This window comes from Haemaphysalis longicornis, unplaced genomic scaffold (assembly GCF_048455015.1).
Source record: "Haemaphysalis longicornis isolate Haplotype H1 unplaced genomic scaffold, Haemaphysalis longicornis Haplotype H1 scaffold_3, whole genome shotgun sequence".
In the NCBI taxonomy this organism is placed as follows: domain Eukaryota; kingdom Metazoa; phylum Arthropoda; class Arachnida; order Ixodida; family Ixodidae; genus Haemaphysalis; species Haemaphysalis longicornis.
Window position 1 is genome coordinate 173,237,636 of NW_027526335.1, and position 23,842 is coordinate 173,261,477.

Consider the following 23,842-nt stretch of genomic DNA (forward strand, 5'->3'; position numbering starts at 1 on the left):
GAGATGCTCTTATAAAGACTCGACAGTCTAATGCTACGCACCGAGCAGCGGGTCCCTACGCGCGCATCGCACAGCAGGGAATAAAAAGGCTGGCCTTTATTTCTTTCGTTGTTGCTCACTTGTATCAGATGAATGTTTGTTTTTTCTGTGCCCAGCGCATTATTTCTGAACCGCCAGAATCGTCTTGTTACGAGGTTTGGGGATGTTAGGGAGGCTCACAAAGCTGGTGTGCATATTTTCTTCAGGCCTATGGCACACATTCCCTTTCTCACAAATTGGCTTTCTTTACGGCTGCGTACAAGAAGGTGCATATCCGCAGCGTGTGTTGTTTATTCACATGCAAATACAATGAGAAGGCTTATGCTACGCCACCTCAAAAAGTGCAGACAACGTTGTACAGAGTACTCGAGGGTGGATTTTGGGCCCCGAATTTCTTCGTAACCATGCATCGTTATCATAGCGAACTGACTCTTGAACAATACGGTTATGATATAATTACGCATTTGAAGGCTTGATATGCTGGCTAACGAACACAAAAAAATAGTTTACGAGCCCGTTTCCAGTATAACAAAAATCGAAGCCTATGAATATGTCCAAAAAGTTCTCCATTGTTTTCCAACACTTTCCCGCATAAAGAACAAATCCGGACATACTCGGGATAGCGTTCCATGAATTGAAGAAAATTAGTCTTGCTCTCTTGTCCTGGACTGAGTACCCCACCCACTACATAGCTAAATTTTACTGTTAAATAAACTTTTCTTCTCCTCGTTTTCCTCCGCTTGAGTGCAGTTTTACTATAACGCATATCTCAATACGGCGAAGATATGGCTGTGGGAAATGTACCGTAAACATCCTCCCACGGCTGAACAATCAGTGTCATTGTATTTTTACTGCACACGTGATTAGCATGCTTGTGTGCGTGCGCATTCGTGCGTGTGTGTGTGAGTTTGCTTGCATGTGTGATATGGCAGAAACATGTCATGTCGGCGCAACCGCAGAAATGACGTAAACCGACCAGCACTAGCTCAGAACAGAAACGCTGTGATGAAAAATGCGCGTGCTATTGCTAAGTATCCATGATTTTGTTTACACCTACAAATATCCGACGAGGTTAAAACCACGACTACTTCGTGGATGTTATGGCGCCGTGCCGGGTATACGATCATTCTCCGAGATTTAACCAACCACCTTATTGGAATTTTGCTCAATTGCTAACATTTTGCTCAGTAGGCCTCCATACTGGTTAGAGGACTGGTATAAAACCAGCACGTGCCTATAGACGCAGTAAGATATTTATAATTAACCTACACTTTTTGCAGCCCATATTGCATGTCGGCATACTTTAATTCCACGAGAACGTTAAATGATGTGATGCAATATTTTCCAGCGTTAGGCGAGGTTGCAAAAACTATTTCAACATCTCTTTACATACGATTACCGCGAATCGCAATACTTCTGCCAGAGCAGACTACTCCGAAGACCTGAAATTTGTTTTCATCTTGCATTTTCGCTGTTGTTGTTTATTATCAGCTTGTTGTTCCCTTTGTTCTAAAGATTGCTTTATACAGAAGCTGATGCCTAGCTGCAAGATGCAAGAAATGGGACGACGCCTGCAATGTTTAAACCGGAGAGGTGTCAAAAACTATACTTGTAATACACTCTGAGCCAGGGCATCTCATTTAAGCTTTTTATTATAATGAAAAGTTGCGCACGCGCGAAATATGGTGAGGACAAGCATCAGACATCAACCGAGCGCTAAGAAATAGCAAGGAGAGCGAGACCGTGTGAAGCAGACGACAAATGCGAGAATCCCTAAGGAGACGTCACAAAGACGCGCTTCGCGCCACCGCCCGTGTTCGCGTTCACCGCCAATACGCATGGAGGCGTGCTGTGAGGTCACGTGATCCAACGCGCGGAGAGGGAGTGGATGGATTTTGTCCTCAGTGTGAATCCTCCTAAAGCGAACAAGACTCCTAAGATCCTCCCCGTGTTGCTTGTAAGGCATTCCTAGTTGGTGCACTCGTGATCACGAGTTCTCCAGCGCCTTGAACTGTTGTTTTGACATGCCACCCATAGAAACCAACACAACGTGCAGGCAGCGGAGGGTGAAACCGGCAATACTTGTTGACGGCGGAGGGAACGCATCTTTGGAGGGAACGCCCGCGCGCCGTCGACAACGAGGAGAATGGGGAAAAGTGCAGGATACGCGCTCTGGTGACAGCGCTCTTCCCACTGCGCTACAAACCGAGACGCAAGCATGGCTACGAACGCGTGTTATGTCCTTCACTCATTCAGAGTGTGCGCGCCGTCAAGAAGGCCTATACAACGTGTCGAGTGACATTGACGCGGCGACGCCCGGTTTCGACCCCACCACTCTCTGGCCGCGACGGGAGGTACGTAGCGCTCTTACCACTGCGCTACAAACCGAAACGCGAGCATGGCTACGAACGCACGTTATGTCCTTCACTCATTCAGATGGTGCGCGCCGTCAAGAAGACCTATAACAACGTGTCGAGTCTTTATATGATGTATGGGTGAATGTTTCACGGTTTTACCGATTAGCATTTTAGCTTCGCCCCAGTCATCATCATTCAGTTCGTGGAGATAGGGGGATTTTATTAATACGTAGCATTCTTTGCCGAGTACCACCGCAGCCACGATCGTGTAACACCCTGCATTTTCACAAAAATGTGAATTCGGCTGAAGTAACAGCTTTAATCGTTATGATACAGTGAAGGGAGATAACTGCTGGAACAGAATTTTGAAAAACTAGAAAAATAAGCAAAGTAGAAAAAAGACACAATTTCATAACAATGATATGACAAATCGAAATTATGCACCTTGTATATCTCCCAAAGAAACCGTAAAATAAATCGAAAGAAGCCCGCAAGAGATCGTGCAAAATAGGAATAAAGAATAGCAGAATTGAGCGAACCGTGTAACGAACTGCGTTTCCACAAAAATGCAGATCGGGTGTAAGTAACACCTTTAATCGTTATATTAGCGAAAGTGGAGACAATTAGTGGGACAGAATTTCGAAAAACCAAAAAATACCTACAATAGCAAAAATAATATTCTCTGAAAAAAATTGATCTGACGAAATAAAGTATATGCGTCTGATAAATAGCCCCCAAAAACCGCAGATTAAACGAAAAATGTCCTCGAGAAAAAAAAACGTTATAAATACGAATAAAAAATTGCAGATCGAGCGAACTGTGTTACGCCCTGCATTTCCACAAAAACTAAGATGTGGTTAAAGTAATCCCTGTAATCGTCGCAATTGCGTAAATGGAGAGAACTGTTTCGAACAAATGCGTTTTACTTTATACTACTTTGATTTACACTACTTTGATTTACTACTTTGATTTACTACTTTGATTTACAACTTGAAAACTGTGAGGATGGTGTAGAAACTCCATGAAGGAGATTTTGCACAGCAGTTGAATAATGCCTAAAAACTTTGCTCCAAATGATGATGATGATGATGGTGATGATGAGTGGATTTTCATGGCTCGAGGCTTACTATGGGCTAGCACGCGCACAGATAGTCATTTACTGAAAAACGTATAAATACCAAATCCATCAGCGCAAATGCGTAAAACGAAAAAGAACGCAATAAAGATGGCTGGTGTAGAGGGCCACTTTGTTATTATGATTGGTATGAAACCATGTGTAAAATTTTGATTTTTGATAGATATTTAAAAACTCGCATGAGGGAGAGCACGGGGTCCACGGTTGAAACGTGGGATGAATGTAGTGGGATATGTTGTCTGTAGTGTTGTGGGAAGTGTTTTTGTCGTTTTGTGTCGACGACCTTGCATTGGATGAGGATGAGGACAATGGATATGCCATTCTCCACACCTCCTACGTAGGGGTTTTGGAGAGCCAGAGAGCAGTTCTTAGTGCGTTAAATAAGTGTGCCCAATCCGCAGCCTTGCTACGGAAACTTCCGTGTGCTGCTTGTGTGAGCCTGTTGTGTATCGTGCCAAGTGAGGTTTTATACATGCAATTTATAGTCGTCTGTTCACTCCAGTCTGCGTGTCATGTTCTGCGATAGTGTTCTTTGATATATGACTTCATGTCGGTGCAGAAAATTGTTGGTAGGTTCACTGTATTTATAGTGCAGCAGCAGCGGCCATTTGGTCTCCAGCCTCATTTCCGAAGATCCCTCAGTGTCCTGGTGCCGAAAACACAGTTAGTTCGACGGTCAAGGCATATGTGGAGAGGCTGCATCTCAAAAACAACGTCGATGACGTGTTTTTTTGAAAACTGTGCTAACGATTATGCATCCACAACACTAAGAAATTATGTATAAATGACGGAGTTAGGTTACGTTCTTTAACAACTTGACTTGGAACAAAAAAAAAAATGAAGGAAGCTCACACTAACGCGTAAGACCTGGAGGTGGCAAAGCTGTACACAACCTTCACGACCACGGTGAAGGTTTAAGTAAACGATAGCCGCCGATTTTCTTCTTCTTCGCTGCCGCAACGACATTTACTCCATAAGTGTTGCTATAAGTGTGCAGTTCTTTCATTTTTCGGAAAGTGATAATCACTGGGCGTCAGTTAGAAAGCACGTACGCTATTACGTGTCTTTCTTGTTCCGAGCAAGTTTTGCCACGATTACGGTGAACGCTGGAGTTTTTTTTTTTGGCCAATCTTGTTCAACCTTCCTAAGTGGGTATTGTAACTTGATGAACGTGCGCCAGGGACGCTGGGCGATCACTGCGAGGCACGCACACACGAGCGCTCGGCCTTTTCTTCGTTCTGTAGGTTTTTGGGCGGTCCCCGCGAGGCCCATGCTCACGTGCGCACGCTCGGCCATTTATCGGTGTTTTTAACTGCGGACACGAATAATCAGATTTTCTTAACAGCTTCGACGTTGAAATATCTTACTGGTAAACAAATGCATGCTTCTATTCGTATGAAATTTGGGACCTTGTGCAGCACGGTGGAGGCACTTTTTAACTCGTCACTGCAAACTTATGCATACCAACATTTTTCCGGCCAAAAAAGTGTGGCAGAATTGCATTTCTTGATACTCGCCTTTTCCCAACCTTAGAAAATGACAGGTCACCAGACACTGGGGGGTGCTGCCACGGCTTTAAAAGATGGCTACTGATTGCTTTACAGGTGTCAAAAAAAGGCAGCACACTAATACGCCTCCTCTCTCACTCTGCGTGAGAAAAGAGCACGAATGGATGGACATTTAGAAAGAGCTTGAATGTGGACGTATATTTAAAAACATATGCGTAGGAATGGTTATTCATTGATGGAATTTTGAAGGCGTATAACCGGACAAGATAAGTTTGCTGATGCGCTAAGCGCCATTTGCCGCATTTCACGTTAGGGCTTTGTACGGGGCGGGTACGGAAAGCGGCACACGAAAGCCGAAGCCTCAAGTGCAGCACTGCGTCGAGCATTTTTAGCAATTTTTTTTTTCCCGAGCCATAGACAACATTAGTGTTGTCTCTCCGGGACCCTTCCAAGGCTGTAAAGAGCAGCGGGAGGAGCGGCTTGTCTTTAGCTTACGATTAGGGCTATTGGACCTTCAGGACGTATATTGTTTTTAGGAATTTTTGTTTAAGTTGTGTGATAAAAGGGATGAAAATGGGTTTTTCGCGCAAAGCTACACCTTCAGAATTACGGTTCTTTTCTACAGGAATACAGTAACTACTGAGTTTACTGTCCAGATCGGACTGGATTCTGCGCCTTTTAGAGAATATCACACTGCTATTTGCCGGATTAAGTTTAAATTAATTTTTGTGTACCCAGCGAGCAAGGTTTTCACTACAAGCTGCACTTGACTTTCACATATGGATGTGTTACTTGATTTGTAGGGATATCTGTATCTTATCTTCATATATTTAAGAGGAGATTGAGGGTGGCGATGTTTTAAGACGCGGATTCATCTTAACTATATAAACAACGCTCAGCTCGTAAGTACGCCTTCAGGAACGCCATTTTCCTCCACGTGAATCTTTGAGAGTGCTGACTTGACTCTGATCAAAATGTTCGTTCAGACATGTAACTCAAAAGGGTGTTCAACATGATACCTGATGTACCGAAATATGTTAGGTATCTCAGATTGCGGTAGCCCCACGCCATATCATTAGCTTTTAGTATATCAAAACGTGGTCATGCATAATGGTTTATGGATGAAAGCGTCTTTATTGTGTTATTGTGGGGCGACAAGTTTATCATTTGTGAATTGTCCCACCCGGAAGCCTCCCTGGCAGCTCTCGAAAAGGTCTTTGTAGTCTAAAAAGTACACGCCTCCGGTTAATTATCCGTTCAAGAAGCTTCCTCATGCAGCTTGTCAGCGCAGTAGGTCGATAACTTACCGAAGAGGATCAGTCCTTCTCCTGCTTCAGGATAGCGATCACGATAGCGTCCCTCCAAGACCTAGGAATGCGCCCCACAAGCCACATTTTGTTGTGTAAGTGGAAATGTGTTTGAAGTGTGCCTTCGTGTAAGTGTTGTATCGTTGTGTATGTAATTTGGTCTGCTTTGAAGCTGGACACATATCTGCCCAGGGCAGCCCTCACCTGATGAAGTAGGAATTCAGAGTTGTGAGTGGAGTTTGACGAGTTCTCGTGTAGGGACTATTTTCACAACACATTTTACCTTGTATGAAAGTCTGTAGTTTGCAGAACGGGACACTTGATCGAAGTGCTGTGCAAGTGTGTTACCCTGGTCTTCAAGGGTGTCTCCTACTGTGCCAACCAGGGGCAGGCTCTGTGTCCGTTGTGTTTTGAGTTTTGGTATTCGTGTTCATACCTTGTGAGTCTATGTATAAATTTATTGGTGTCAGGAAGGAGCTCCAATACTCCTTTTTTTTTCTCACGGCGCACACACTCCCCAAGACCCTTGCCCGTTTGAGAGATTAAGGGTTATTTCGCAAATCCTTGCCCAGTTTGCGGTTCTCTGTCACTGCAAATGCCTTCAATGTTAATTTCTTGATAATTCTCTCAGGAGACTCTGAAATAAACCCCGATCCCCAAAGTGTTACGCTTGATCCTCGCGTGGATGCCATCTCCCGCATAGAGCAGTCCCAGACCTCTGTTCTTCCCGAGCTCGCATGCATTCGTTCCGTGCAAGCCAACTTGCAACATACTGTATCCCGCCTTTCTCTCCGCGTGGACTGACCAGTTGGGCGGTTCGCCTAGTTCTGCCACCACCAACGACACTATTTAAGGACCTAACATCTAAACTTGAGGTACTAACTAAAAAATGCGACGACTCTGAGAACCGCCTCCGTCGTTCTAACCTGATATTTTTTGGATTACGGGACACCGACGGCGAAACGTGGGACGAATCTGATGGCAAGAATGTCTCATTTTGTTCCAAAAATATTTCGCTGAACAATAATAGCCGTGATATTGAACGCGCGCACAGGCTAGGCCGTTCTACCCAAAAATCTACCCATTATCATTAAACCTACGCACTTCAAAGACAACTCAAACATTCTTTCAGCTGGACCAAAAATTAAGGGTACTTCGTTCTCTATTCGCGAGGATTTTTCTTTACGCACACGACTACCCCGGAAGAAGCTTCGTGCACACGGCAATCAGTCCTCAAATCCGGCCATAAATCGGACCAATCCAACTATCGCCCCATCGCGCTAACCTGCATCGCGTGCAAGCTACTAGAGCACATAATTTATTCCCATACCGCTGCTCACCTGGACAATAACAATTTCTTCTTTCACAACCAGCACGGGTTCCGCCGGTGTTTTTCATGTGAAACCCAGCTTTTCCAGATCACTACAGACGTTAACCTCAATCTCGATTCTTTTTCTCAAACGCATGGCATCTTTATTGATTTTTCCAAAGCTTTCAACCGTGTCCCTCACCAAAGACTCATTAGTAAACTCTCGTGACTTTGCCTGCACCCGCTGATATTATCGTGGATTAGATGCGTTTTAATAGATCGCTTCCAGTTCACCACCGTCGCCGGTTTTTAGCCACGCACAACCACGGTAACGTCTGGGGTACCGCAAGGCTCAGTTCTCGGCCCTCTTTTATTTTTAGTCCACATTAATCATTTACCGTCAGGCATCTCCTCCTCCATTCGGCTTTTCGCAGACGACTGTGTTCTGTACAGAAAAATGTCTTGTAAAAATGATCAGCTCCTTCTCCAAAACGGCCTATCCCACTTAGAAAACTCGTGGTTGCTATAGATGATGCAACTAAACGTTTCGAAATGTAAATTTATGCACGTCACCCGCAAACACTCCCCCGTTTGCTTTACATACTCGGTTACCTCAACTGACTTATCACGGTTGGAGACCTACCGGTACCTCGGCGTCCTTTTAAACAGCAAACTAACCTGGTCTGACCCCATCCAAAATCTTGCAGCCGATGCCTCTAAGATCCTCGGGTACATCCGAAGATCGCTATCAAGCTCACCTGCTAGAGTCCTCCAGCTGGCATATACCCCCTTTGTACGCGCAAAACTTGATTACGCTTCAGCAATTTGGAACCCCCATCAAACTTAATTGATAAATTCTCTTGAGTCTATTCAAAATCGTGCAGCCCGTTTTATTTCTTCAACATACGGCTTTCCTTCGAGCATCTCAGCTATAAAGTCGTCCTTCGGTCTCCCCACACATGTTTCTAAGCGGAAAATAGCAAGGCTCTCTCTTTTTCATAAACTATATTATACATTTCCCGACATACACACCTCATTATTGCTATCCCATTGCGCACCTCACGCCGCCTACATAACTCAACGAGCAAGCAGCACCTGCATGGCTCCACAAATACGTTCAACAAATCTTTTCTTGCTATTGCCATAGAGAAGTGGAATAACCTGCCTGTATCTATAGCAACTGAACACGACCCTAATAAATTCTAGATGTCCTTAACAGTAGACGTATACAACTAGACCCCATGACCGAACAGCGTGTAGTCCAACCAAACCCAGATGTCAGTGTATAGTTTCCACGTATCTTAGCTGATGTTCTCCTTGCTCTTTTTATTCGCTGTTACCCCATGCGCTAATCTAATTGTTGCTGACACATCCTCCTACTATTGGCGCCCGATGTGTCGTGTCCTTATTTTCTCTTGTGACTACATGTGCTCAAACTAGTGAAGGGATCACTACAACCCTGTTGTGCGCCAACTTTGCTTGTGTACCCTCCATACTGCTGGCTCAGCTTTTCATGGATGATGTTAACCTGTTGTATTTTCTCCCTCGGTTTTTTTAAGCCCTTGTTACCCCATGCAGTCAAACGGCTGCTGGGATGAGTCCCTTCTTGTTTCTCCCCAAAAACGTCTTTCCCTGCTTTACATGTTGGCCGATTTTTCTCTTCGGTGTTCCATTTGTTTTTCCTCCTGTCTTGTTTTTCTTTTGTTTCTCCGAACATGTATACGCTTTCATGTTTCTCGCTTTCCCCCATTTGTACAATCCTCCTGTTATTCCTGTTGTCATGTTTGTGTAGTAGTCTTGTTCTTGCTGTTGTCTTGTTTACATGGCTTTGATATTGCTCCTGTGTTTCCCCTTATTTCATCATGACCATCGCAAGCCCTCCTTTCTACCCCACCACCCTTGTGTAATGCCCAAGCAGGGCCTTTAAGGGTAATTAAATGATGATGATGAATGATATCCCAGGTCTTGTTCTGGGCGCCCGTCGCTCTCCTATAGTCCTTGTTCTACCAAGGCCTCCTTGGGTTGCGTGCCGCAACGGTGGCCGGTGGAATGGATTTTTCGGTGCGTCAAATATGTTCGCCGTGATGAGTTTGCTTGCTTCCTCCACGTGTAAGTGTGTGATGGATGTGCAGTGTAGTTTTGCTATTTCTGTAAAGGTATTTCAGTTCGCCCTTTCTTTGTTGAACCTTTGTGGGAAGGTGAACTGTTTAGGCCCTTGCCCATGTACGATAGTGTTGTGGAGAAGAGGTCACTCCCAGATGGGTTCGTGTGCACGCCCCACTGAAAAACGAAAAAAAGAACTCGTGGATGACGTTACGACACTGCTTGGCACCGGTATCCGCACTCGCGGAAAGCGGTGCCGATCAGTGTCGTAGTTTGTGACCGGATTTGTACGGGGCTACTTTTTGGTAAGGCTGGTAGCAAACATTTCGTAAAAGATTTGGGTATGGTCGACAAAGAGCATCACATAAGACAATTTCGCTAATGCCAGATGGCACGTATATGCTCAACGCGCCGGAGGACAGTGCAGCTAACGCCGGCATAGTGCGCACATCACACACTAGTTCTTCGTTTACGCGTGCTTTAGTAACTTTCATTGCTTAGCTCATCATTGTTACTGCTATAAGAAAGGTAGTAAATGTTATCGCAAATAGCTTGTTCGGCAAGTTTATATATAGGGTTTTTCATTTTCGGGTTTTATTGTCTTTAAATCGCGGGCTATAAATCGGGTGCTATTTTTCAAACAAATAGCCGTGGAAAAAAAGGTTTTTTGTGAAAAACTCTCAAAATTGTTTTTTTTTTGGTAAATCTACAGGTGTACTAAGGAATAAGCTCAGTTAATTTGTTAAGGTATCATGAGCTTCTTAACCTTACGCATTAAAATATTAGTTTTTGTTTTCAAGCTGGGGATTGGGGGAACATGAGGGTATTCTAGCAAATACTCTCCGAAATTGGGCGTTTGTTTGGCAATAGAATAATAAAAATTACACTAAAGAGCATTGATTACTTCTAATAACTCAATTATTTTGTACACCAGAACTTGTCACGCATTTTTTACATATTATTGCTTAGATACGTTATCCTCTGCATGCGCAACATATCGGTCTTCATTCCAGACCGGTCCGATCGTTGAACGCATCTCAGCAGCGATAGAGTTCTCTTGACATCACATAATCCATTGGCTAGGCACAACAATGTCAGTGGCGCATTTACCAGCCTGGGGTAGCGATCGGTAGAGTGATGCCAACTCAATCAGTACGAAAGCTGTGCTTGCGAGGATTGCTTCCAGCAAGTACTGATTGAGAACGTCGGACCACCAGCCTGTTGTTCCGCAGACCGCTAATTCCATTCGGTGAGAAATAGGGTTCAACCCGATTCTCCTGAAGCATCTTCAGGCGGTAAAAATCCGGTAGAATCAAATTTTACCCGAGAACTAAGAACCATATCTATATCCCATGTGTAATCTGGGTTAGATTTTGTCCGCCTCAGTCATTCGCGACGAGCTGCCCATGATACTACGTAACTTCAGTGCGAAAAGTAGCTGGAGTGTCGCAAGCCGATTTTCTTTTTTCCTCCTCATCCCGCTTAGTCGAGTGAAGTTTGCGTTAAAGGTGGTGTCAGGGCTATTCTAACAAAAGGATAGGACTTCCAAAAGAGGCGGTAGTGTTTTGGCCATTAGGAAAACCCTTTCGTCATACCTTATAGCATCGGGCCCTGCTGTCGAAGGTATACATGGTGCTCGCTCAACGGGCCCCAATAAAATACTAATAGGTGTTTGTTACCGTCCTCCGAATTCGCCGTTTTCTTGTATGACAAATTTGCGCACCATGTTTACAAAGTCACCCAGTTATATGCTGCAGATAAAACTTCCCTCTTTGGAGATTTCAATTTTCCGTATCACTAATCATCGCTTGTAACGCTTCCTTAGAATTAATAAACACAACATTAGATTTCAATCACTTCCAAGCAGTTGATGAACCTACCCGAGGTTCTCTCATCTTGGATTTAATATTTACGAACGCTACCAAACTGTTCAGTATGCCTTCAAACGGGATGGACTGAGTGATCATAATGTGCTCATCATAACAGCTAACCTACCATTACCATCTGCCGGTGTGAATGTAAAAAAAATGAGCGACTACTATAAGGCTAACTATGATGAAAATAACAAATAACTGGAGATATTTTATAATTCAATGCTAATGCCCTCATTCGAAAGTCGCTTTATTGCTGCTAACTGTTCGGTTTTGAGAAACAAAATATTTGCTTTGGTCAAGAACTACTTAACCCTCACCTCCATCTCAAATAATAAAGCAAGCCTATGGTTCAACAGGTTCTCCATACACACAGAAACAAGAAGAAACGCTTGTACAAAAACACCAGGCGCTCGGGTAATATGGAGGCATGGCCGAAGTACAAAGCGTGTCCGAAAATTACACGTCACCTTTAAGTGGTGTTAAGAATAAGTACTTATCACAAGACCTGCTTCCCATCGTGAAAACTAACACGAGAGAGTTATGACAAGCAATAATCCCTGGCGTGATACTAACACGATTGTATTAAGAGATAAAGATCAGCTTCTCATTACTGAGAGTGACTGCCGCACCGTATTTAATGCATTTTTCGTCAGTATACACTAAGAAAGATTCTTCCACCATTCATAGTTCTGATGACCTTGATTGTCCACACATGCAGCCGATTTACATAACTGCCGAAGGCATTGAAAGTCTGATAAATAACCTTAAACTGTCCACCTCCGTATGAATAGATAATATTTATTCCAAAATACTAAAAAATTCCAAATCAATTTGAAGCAAGTTTTTATATCACATCTTCTTAGAGTCTTTATTCTCTGGACAGTTGCCTAGCGACTGAAAAATAGCTAAATTTGTGTCAATATATAAATCTAGAAATAAGCAATCACCCGACTACCGCTGCGACGTTTTGTTCACGTACATACGCTGCAATATGCTTGAAGATATTAAGCTTTACAACATAACTCTCACCTCGAACTCAAAAACTTTTTCTTTGCTAACCAGCACGGCTTTGTGAAAGGGTTTTCTTGGGATGCGTAGCTATTCGAATTTACCATAAATTTGCAGAGTAACATGAACAGTAGTTTGCAAACTTACTGTATCTCTCCCGAGTTTTTTAAAGCTTTCGATCGTGTAGCCCATTTCCATTCAATCTCAAAATTATCCGCCCTCGGACTAGATTCTTTTGCCTTATCTTTGCTGCGCAACTTTCTTTTTCTGCGTGAACAGTTCACGGTAGGAAACGGATATACTTCGCCGCTTTCCTCCGCCACTTCGGGTGTGCCATAAGGCAGTGTTTTCGGCTTCTTAAAAATGTTTAGCCCAAAAAGCAAAGACGGTACACGAGAAGGGAGACAGCACACGACAGGAAAGACAAAAATGTTTAGCGCTTGTCCTGTCTCCTTTCTTGTGTACCGTTTTTGGTTTTTTGCGCTAAACATTTTTAAAAATCATGAACCCACTAGCCCCTCAACAAGATTTGTTAAATTAGCAGTGTTCTCGGCCCCTTACTTCTTTAGCATTTTTTATTAGTTTTCCATAAATAAATAAATAAATAAATAAATAAATAAATAAATAAATAAATATTTCTTTCCTAAACAAGACATACTGACTGGGTTGACGTGTATCCAAGGTGTTACTTATTCCGTTTACTATTACTTTGATCAACAGCTTGTATACAACTGAGAGTAGGCTGATGTGTCTGTAGCAGTGTTGCGGAATGGGCATGCCCATTCCATTCCAATTCCATTCCGAGGAATTAGAACTTGTGGTGATTCCATTCCTTTCAATTCCTCGGAATTACAGAATTTAGCCCATTCCCATTCCTGGAATGGACGGGCAGGTCAATTCCATTCGTTCAATTCCTCAACTTAAAAACTGCCTCAGGCGCTCTATCGAGCTATCGAGGAACGCAACATGAATCTGACGTTATCATACGCGTTGAAGACTGCAAAAGTATGCAATATGTGCCACGTGTCACCGATATGGGAGACAGTAGCAGCTTGGTTGCAAATCTCTTGCAGAACTACCTTTCTAATGCAAACATTTACCATCCCTTCCTAACGAAAGTAGAGAGAAGTGCGAAAGCTAAAAGGTCGTCCAAATTTCGCTGAAGGTGCATCGAACCGATCGCCAAACATTCAAACTCCCAAATCGCAAGCGAACAACAGACCCATGCGACGATTTCTCCCGCACAAGTAACGCATCTACGAACGATCTAAACGTACACGATTACGTGGTTTATGAGATAAAGATATACTATTGCACTTCGTAGTCAGGGTCGACGCGTGTGAAGTTTTGTTTAGAACTGTTCTTTTTCGCTATTTTCAAGTAACGTTTTTGACACAATGAAAGCCCGGTTTCAGAGAGCGAGATAGGAAGACTTGTTTGCGGTCTCCGGTTTCACGCACGCACCGTGCGTCCACAGATATCAGTCAGCAGAGCTTTTCGGTATCGCAACCGGTATATATCGAAATGTAATAATTTCTTTTGACAGAATGCGATTGGTCCCACTAAGAAGGCTTTCGCTCTGAAAGGGGGCAGTGTCACACTGCCAATTTTTACATAATAAGTAGCTGGATCGCACTACTCATTTTGGTGTTTGCACGTTAGCTTGTTTTAACGGTTTGTTTCTGCGCGATGCGAGGTGAAGCATCTATTACGTTGATGTCTGCTTCGTTGCACAGCCTGTCGCGTTCGGTCGTGCTATCTGCTTTACGTACCGTGATACCAGCGTAATTAGTATGCTGTGGATAACTCGCACGAATGTAACGCGGAGATTTCTCCCATTTACAGGGATTTTAAATGCTTACTTGAATGATTTTAAGTGAATTTACAGCATTGAGCACTAATGCTACTGTACCAAAGAGAGACTAGAAGGCAGCGTCACGGAACACCGTTACCAGTTTAGCATTCGCCGTAGGAAAGTCACGACCGCTTCCACGTTGACCAGCATTTCACTTGTTTATTGTCCTGGCACTACTTCAGCCCAATCCGTTCAATACAGGGCAATATTTATGACCCCCTAATTTAAAGTGACAAAACCATATCGTGACGAGAGCCCTGGAAAAATAAAGAAGAATGATCAGGCAGTTTATTTTCGTGAAGGCGCCTCCAATATGCACGAGGACCTGAACAAAACTTTGAAATGAGGCCTCCCTTCCGGAATAGTGGCGATGCTACAAATTTCACGCCGACGACTAAGGCTTCAGTAATCAGGTACGTTTGTACTCCGGGCGCAAAGGCCCCATGCACAGAAACACAGCAACCAAACCAGGAACCAGTTTGAAACAAGTGGAGAGGAAGGCCGCCCTTTCGGATGGAAGCAAAGCACGGTGTCGCACTGCAGAGAGCTGTCAAAGCACTCGCAAACAAAGGCGCTGCTGGAGCCGGAACTGTTAGAAACAAACGCCCTTTGGCAGCTAAGTATTTTGCAATGTCGTATTTATTATCTATCTTATGCAATTGTATATCACACCTGCCCACAACCGTACCACAGTATGGAGGTAGAAATCTCAGTAACACATGCGAAGCTCGCTTCTTATGCCTATGGCGGGTGCCGGGCACGCAGGGCCCACACCCACAATTTTATTTTTACTGCCTTGTTTTTGAGTGGCTGGAGCCCCGGTGCACCACTGGAACAGACGGACATGCGGGTCCACAGGTTGGCCCCCCATTCCCGGGAGATGCCTACCAGGTCGGATTACAAGCTACAAGGCTATTCATCCCGCGCCGGGCACGGAGGTTGGGTTGAGAACGCCAAGCAGACTCGTTGTTCCATGTTTCATGCGCGAATGCTTTATGTCGCTAGTTCCATGCAAGGTTTCGCAGCATCAGCTTGCTGTGAGAAATACCGCGGCTTCTTATGCGGGCCGTTCGTGTTCCCCACCTCCTGCTTCTCGATGATATTCTCCGCCTGCTGGCCTGGGCACATGACGCCTGCAACTGACACGCCGGTCTGCCATCGGCGCCATGGGCAGTTAGTTGTACCGAGAAAGCTATGCCTCAAAAATCCTGCCTCCGCACGAACAGCCGACCTAACACTGCCACCGGCCCGGCGGCCAAACGCGCTTGCGCTGCTCAAAGTTCAGTTACACCAGGGCTGCCACAGGCTGCGCGGATTAGGTTACTCGAGATGCCGGGTATACGTTCTCGTTTTCGTCGCCGGCGCTCCATTTGAGATATACCGACGCAGTCGTCGCCACAAACTAATTAAGTTGCCGGACGGCGCCAACGAAGTTGACGTCGTCGTCTAAAAATCCCTATTCCATTCCCATTCCATTCCGGGGGAAAAGCGCTTAATTCCATTACCATTCCATTCCTTCAGCCATTGTCCTCATTCCATTCCCATTCCATTCCGCCACCTCAAAAAGGTGGAATGAATCCGGAATGATTCCAAATCCGGAGTTGTAACTCCGCAACACTGGTCTGTAGTTCGTAAGGTCTTTCGTGACCCCCTTCTTAAATCAGATATATGTTGGCATTTTTCCAGGCTACGGGTATTTTTACACTCTGTAAGCAATCCTTTAATTGTGCAGCAAGCCTTCCAGTGCAATATCGCCTCCATCTTTCAAAAGATCCACGCTTATCCCATCGTCACTTGCAGCTTTTCCTCGTTTCATGCCCTTGAGAGCATTCCGAAAATAGTCCACCAAGCTTTTCTGGCGCAATATCGCCTCACTCATTTACGAAATCCCCAGTTAGCTTCCGTCACTTGTAGCGTTTCCTCGTTCGACCCCTTTGAGAGCCTTCTCAAATTCGTCATTGGTTTGTAGTGGGACTTCGCGAGCTAAGCCTGTGCGCTTAGTATTTTCGCCTGGTCTAACATCGCTTGCCTACAGCCTCGTGTAAAATCGTTCTGCTACCAATATTATTTCGCCCAAGTTGTGCGTAGTGTTACTCTCCCGGTCTCTGAGTGCGTGCATCCTGCTTTTTAGTTTCTGTAACTAGATTCTTTTTAGTTGCACTTAAGCTTCTTATTATTCTGAGTATTTGTTCTATCACTGCCATGTTCTACTCACCAAAGTCGTTCGTTTAACTTCTGTTAATCGATTTAGACAGATCGGCTAACTCAATCTGATCCGGGTTGACACTCGGGAGAAAACGTGACATTCGAGAGTGTCACGTTTTCTGCTTCGCAATTTGCTTCTTCGTTTCCTGAGTTAGTTTTACAGTTTGTTTCCCACAGGATACTTCTCCCTCAGCTGCTGCTGATTCTATGATTGCTGTTGTTAGGTTGTCATTTAGCATGTGTACACCATTCTCCTCTTTCTTTGTTAAAAGCGGGAATTTCTTGTGAAAGGTTATTTTACAATCCATCTTCTTGGCCCCGACTGACTCCATTCTGGGTTTATTTCACAAAGTTCTTTCTTTCTCTTTTGAGATTCAGACTTTGCACCTAACCATCCTATGATTACTGATCCGAACCTTGCTTAGCAGCTCTACGTCCTGCACAATACCAGGGTTTTTACACAAAATGAAGTGTAGTTCGTTTTTTTGTGTTCCATCATTTCGGCCTGTCAATGTCAATTTCCTACTCCTTCGTTTGCAGGAGAATGTGTTGATTATTCTCAGGTTGCTTATCTCCGCAAATCCTACCAGTGTATCTCCTGGAGTGTGGCGATCGGCGATTCCAAGGTTTCCCACTGACCTTTCTCGTATTTTCTTCACATCTAATTTCACAGTAAAGTCTGCAATCGTGAGCTTTGTAGGTTCCCTTCTTCACTGCTGATTCAATGTCCTCGTAGAAACTGCCTACGACCTCATCATTGTTGCTAGGGCATCGCACTAGGCGCCAAATTTGGTCAAGGTGTCTTAAGACCCAGCCGTCGCCCCTAGGCCGTGTTGAGCGGAACCATACCTAACTACATTACCAGGGTACCGTCTACATTACCAGGGAGGGCACTGACTCCACGTCCGCCGAAGGTGCATAGCCTGCTTGGAAATCCGCAATTTGGAACAGCCCCCTGATATCGGCCATCATCGGGAGCGAAACGCTCACGCGGACGAGGAACTTGGAACCTCGTGTGACGCCTTATACAGGGGGTTCTTTGGTTCCGGCGTCTAAAATTTCCCTCGTACCACCGTCGACACGCCACGTCAAGCATTCGCTGACCGAGACGTCACAAGCAATCGGCCGTGCTTCATGTGCAAATCTTCCCTGCGTGACCGGGAAGTCCTTCACCTACTTCGCAGCGATGGGTACCGCTAACCACGGCGGACCGGGCATCGGCCACCGTTGGACGAGATCGGGGAGCATCGGATCACTTTCCTGTCCATATAGCGGCTAATGCAAGGCAGGCAATTTTCTATGGGGGTCAGTTGCGGAAGGCTGCAGTGGACGTAAACGTCATGGCCACTTCGCTTCCGAGCAGCGTGTCATTTCGATCCTAGGTCGGCTTACATCCTAGGGGAGAGTCAAAGCCCAGCCACCGGAGTCAATTGTCAGAGTTTTTATAGCTAAGCTTTCTATGTCTCATTGATGGCGTATGTCGCTTCGGAAACGCACTGCAGGAAAGCCAACTTTCTCTGACGATGATGTACATGTAAAATCACTAAGCTCAAAAAACGATAACCATCAAAAATTCCTGATTCATGAAAAGGGGGAACATTTAGAAGGAGAGCACATGTTGGCGCATATTCATCGAGTGATTAGTGAGAAGTTTAGGACAATAGTGGTAGGGAAACCAGCACCGATAATATCAGCGCCACAGAAGACCGCGGAAAGGGAAATAAGTTTGAGCAACCTTGATTGGAAAAAAGCAGAGCAAAATGTTTCCCCCCAGGCAGCAGTGGGCCCGGACGGAATACCAATGCAACTGATAAACCTGCTTGAACCTAAAAGTAAGGAATCGTTTATGAGGGCAAGAGATAAGGTGATAGAAACCAAACAAATACCAGAGGACTGGTTAGAAAGTAGGATGAATTTAATATATAAAGGAAGAGGAGACAAAGCCAGTATTGATTCATACAGACCACTCACAGTAACGTCAGTGGTGTATAGATTCGTAATGCAGGCGATAAAATCAGAAATTCAATCATGGATAGAAGAAAATGAAATACTTGGGGAACTGCAGAATGGATTTAGACAAGACAGGCGACTGGATGACAATTTGTTCGTGATAACGCAATACATTGAAATTGCGAAAGCACAGAATAGACCACTATGGATTACGTTCTTGGACATTAAAGGGGCATATGACAACGTAAACAGAGAACGGCTGTGGAGAACGCTGAAACTCCAGGGATTAGATGACGAGTTAGTACAGTTCCTTATAGCAATCTATAAAGACAATAAAGTGCACCTTACTTTGGAAGGACAGAAATGCGCCCAGCAGGTCAACATCCATCGGGGACTGAAACAGGGATGCCATTTGAGCCCAATACTGTTTATGCTTTACATGGCAGGGTTAGAAAAGAAACTGGAAGAAAGTCAAGTAGGGTTTAGCCTAACCCATATGCTGCAAGGCGAAGTGGTACAACAGCATATTCTGGGTATGTTATACGCAGACGACACTGTTCTTTTAGCTGATAACCAAACCGATATGCAGCGGCTAATAAATATTAGCGGCCAGGAAGCCACCGACCTCGGGTTAGATTTCAGTGCAGAAAAATCAGGAATAATGTTTTTCAATGACGCTACCACTGAGGTAGTGTCTATCCAGGAAGGCGAATTACCTAGAGTGAAGGAATATAAAAATTTGGGAGTGTGGATAAACGAAGGGGATAACTACTTAAGAACTCACGAGGAGCAACTTAAGGTTAAGGGAAAGCGAAGCGCAGCTATAATGAAGCATAGAGCTCTGTGGGGTATAACAAATATGAAGTAGTAAGAAGAATGTGGAAAGGAGTAATGGTTCCGGGTCTCACATTTGCGAATGCTGTACTCTGCTTAAAATCAGACGTTCTATCAGGCCTTGAAGTAAACCAGAGAACGGTAGGACGTTTGGCCTTAGGCGCGCATGGAAAAACAACTAACGAAGCAGTTCAGGGAGATATGGGCTGGGCGTCGTTTGAAGTTAGAGAAGCTGAGAGTAAAATATGCTTTGAGATGAGGTTGAGGGCAATGGACCAACGAAGGTGGGCAGCTAAGGTTTTTAGGTACCTATACTTGAAAAGCGCGGACACGCAGTGGTTAAGAAAGACTAGAAGGCTAAGGATGAAATACGGAAAGAACAGTGGAGAATCCAAAACAGCCAAGGTAACCAAAAAAGAGGCAAGGAAGATTGGAACGAATAAATGGAGGGAAAAAATGGAAGCTAAAACGTCGTTAGAGATGTACAGGGCTGAGAAATTGAACATCAGAAAGGAAAATTTCTACGATAATTCCCAGGGCAGTGCTTTGCTTTTTGAGGATAGAGCAGGTTGCCTGCGAACTAAGAGTTTTGTGGGAAAGTATTCACAAAATGATGGGGTATGCGTTGTCTGCGGAAAAGAAACAGAAAATATGCGGCACATAGTGTTAGACTGTGAGGGTATTCATCCAAATCTACATGAAGGGAATATTGGGCTTCCAGAAGCCCTATGATTTAAGGGTATCACAGAGGAAGTTAAGTTCGAGGCTGTCGAGGGGACGAAAAGATTAGAATGCTGGTGGACGAAAACCAGAGAGGGGAATATTGCCTAGGACAGTTACCACCTGTAACAGGGGAAAAAAAGTATTTCGGGCCTAATAAGCTTTAGTGCCTGCCCTAAGCAGCGCTAGTATTAAACCAAAAGTGTAAAACATGATTATATTAGTCATTTTTGGTAAGACGACATGTCATCACCCCGCTTCAAAGGGGAGACCAATAGCAATCATCATCATCATCATCGATGATGGTCGTGGGTGAAGGAAAAAAATGATTGCTGTGGTTGGAATCCAACCTCGGTCCCTCGCGTTATGAAGCCGACGTCTATCCGATACGTCATCTGGAATTTTTTTTTTTGGAAGCTGTAGTGACAGCTGTAGTAGCCAGAAAGGCAATATTTGAGATGTAGTGGACTCATTCAGGTTTCTAGCAGTGAGGTTTTCATAGACGTAGGTCGCAACTGTGTCATGAAAGATGTATTTTCCCGTGTTACGTTACCGATCATTGCGTAGACCTGTTCCTGGCGAGGACAAGTTATCTCTTGCTAAGAAGATCGTCATGCCACTATACGTTAAAACCTTTTTATTTAATCTACACACCGGTACACTGCTGGTTAAGACGTAGGTGCAGGATAGAGTTTATTGCCGCTCCTACAACTTGCATTTTCTGCAACACATCGGAACCTGTTTAGCACTTTTTCATGGATTGTTAGGACGCCGCGTTTTTTTTTTGTACGTGTTACAAAAAAACTTATATACCCTCCAGTTTCACCGCAGGGCGGACGATTTATTTACGTACCATGCGAAAACACTGTGTCATATGACATCACCATGACTCTAGGATTGCGCGCCATTTGGAGATGGAGGATGACGGTGCGCCACGCTGAGTCGCACACCCTTACTGTGAGCCAATGCTTTGCACGATATATTACTGTGTACGAATGAAAGAAGCGGTTGAAGCAGTTTGGATTTGGGGGCATGGACCTGGAAAATTAAAAAAAATATGCACCCCTCCTTCCAACGACGACGATGGTTGAACGTGAACCTTTCTTCCCGCGAAATCAAGTGGCGAAGGGTCAAAAGCAAAGCCGCTGTGATCAGAAATTCAAACTGTGTGCAAGTCAAAGTCCAAGTCAGTGAGTCAAAGTCCAAACCGTCTGCGAGTCGAACTCCAAAACCAGACGGTAACCCGTGAATCCCTCACGAGAAACCTTCGCGTTCAAGCATCGTCGTCGTTGGAAGGAGGGGTGCATAAATTTTGCCTGTTACATCCATCGCGTTTAATCAGATAAATGCAGCAGAACGTCGCGCATTACGAACATATTCTCTCGCTTCATCCTAAGGAATAAAGAAGGAGGTCTGTTTTTGTTTTCATTTTTTTGTTCTTTTGCTACTGTTCTTTACTACACATTCTGCCTTTTTCCCCCTTCTCCTTTCACTTGAGAGTAGCATGTCGGCTAACTCATGTCGGCAAACCTCTCTGCGTTTTCCTCTTTAATAAACAGTCTATCTCTCTCTCCCTAAAGGACTGCTGTAACTCTGGCAGTTAGTGTCCCGCAGATGTGTATCATGCTGGGGCACGTTGTAAGTCTGTGGGGTGTAGCATGATAACACACCACACGCATATCATCAGATTATATCACACGCGTTTGTGTTCTACATAGCTAATTGATATGACCCACAACGAGTTGGCGGGTAGACACCTCGTTTGGCATTTACACGCCATGTAAGATCGAGGGGGGAGCCAGAAAAGTAATGATGTAAAACGATAATTTCTGATTCGGTAACTGAGAATGTACTGACCGAAGTTGTACCTGAGATGCGCTGTGGTGCTCCGTGTAGTGGACGTGTACGGGATATTGTACCAGCTCGAGATCTCTAATTTTCGCCTAAATCTTGACCAATGGCGTCTTTGCTTCTTGTCTGCATAAGACGGTCGCCCCAGCCGAAATAGAACGCGCTACCTCGTCATCAACGGCAAATGACATAGCCACTGAGTCACCCAGGCGCGTGAAATAGAAAGTTCTCAGCCTGTCATGTGGCCGACTTGGTCCATTCGTTTTTGACCCAAGAATAGAATTTCAGGGCATTAGCAGTTATCCTCCCTCAGCGAACATTTGAACATACCAGCCTACTAGTGAAAAGAAATGACAGAGCCAACGTTGAAACGCGATCTCGCATAGGCAGGCTGCACATGTGGGAAGTTTTGTTGGGTTCGGCTGCCTGTAATTTTTACATTTCTTTAAATGGCAGATGAGCTGTTATGAGATTGCAGTGCGCCAGTGCCAAACGCAGGTACCGAGCTGAAGTATTCTTAAATGGCATTCTCCAAAAGCATTGACTGAATTTGGGCTGGAGGTGTACTCACTGACTTTCATGTCGAGACTCGGGTCCATAGCTGCTATCTGCTTGTACATGTCGATGATCAGCGAGAACGATTTCTTGGGCTTGACCTTGGGGACGTCGCGCAGGTACCACCACATGCGCAGCCATTCGTACAAAGTCTGCGCTACGTGAACCACAATGACCGCGGTGATTGCCGACGCGATGGCGACCAACGTCCAGTAAGAAAGGACCGTGGTCCGCTCGAGATGCGCAAACGCTGCCGACGCACAAATCATCTCTTACGCCTGCCTCTCGCGCCTCCCGGAGCAATTTGACGGTGGTGGATAAGCTTCCGATCCTTTTTGGGCCGCCGGCCAGAGAGGGTCGGTAGCGGCACGCGCGCACCTGTTTTGGGAGAGCGTGACCGAGGGCATGTGGGCTCAGTACGCTTCGATCCGCACGTGCCGTAAACAGAGGTGCAGGATAAGACAGCCCTGGCACGGAGCGGCAGAACGGAGGAGGGGAGCCCGGTAACCTTTTCAGAGAGTGATTGCCACTTCCTCGGGCTGGCTGCTTTAGCTGCGCTGTGAGTGCAGCCAAGGGGCGTTGGGTAAGCGGATAGCGTTTATGTCACACTCTCACACAGCATAGGATTTGCGTAGGTTCCTTTCACGATTAAAGGAAAACAGGGGTGCACAGAAAGGCCGAAAATAGCTTCCGGCTACTCCGCTGTTTTCGCACGAGGCTTCCTTATCCCGTACTTCCGTCTACCAAGAGTCGTTACAAACTAACATAACGGGGGGTGGCCGATTTGGAGCCTATTAGGCACAGCCGTTGGTACTAAACCAAGCACTTTCCTGCCAGCCTTCTGACAGCACTTAGCCTTTGCGTCGTACAGAGTATATCGTCATTGTCGGTGCTTCGTGGAGGCTTCACTGCTAGGCTTGTTGTCGAGTCGCGCTTTTCTTACACACAAACTCAGGCCCACTGTCTTTTATAGTTATTGCTTCCACTGAAACATATTTTCGTTCATTGATTTTTCTATTATTTTTATTTCATGCGGTCCCCGGCAGGCCGAAGCAGACTCTGTTTCCCCAACACGATTGTTCATTTATTTCAAAATAACGCAAAAGTACCCCTAAAGAGGATATTACATAGGTAAGGAGCTTACATTGTTGTTGGAAAAATGTGTACGAATATAAAGTTTTCCAATTGGTATTGTTCACCTATTTCACAATACAGTCGAACCTCGTTGTAAA

The 23,842-nt window shown here is 44.9% G+C and overlaps 1 protein-coding gene across 1 annotated transcript in view; it reads right to left on the reverse strand.

The window, feature by feature from the left end:
- Positions 1–23,043, reverse strand: part of LOC144175799 (cytochrome P450 4V2-like) — a 59,568-nt gene extending 36,525 nt beyond the window's left edge. The window contains exon 1 of the mRNA XM_077704802.1: positions 22,627–23,043. Within this exon, the coding sequence (XP_077560928.1) occupies positions 22,627–22,879 (253 nt within the window). The 5' untranslated portion in view covers positions 22,880–23,043. The remainder of the gene's footprint in view (positions 1–22,626) is intronic.
- Between the last annotated feature and the right edge of the window lie 799 nt (positions 23,044–23,842).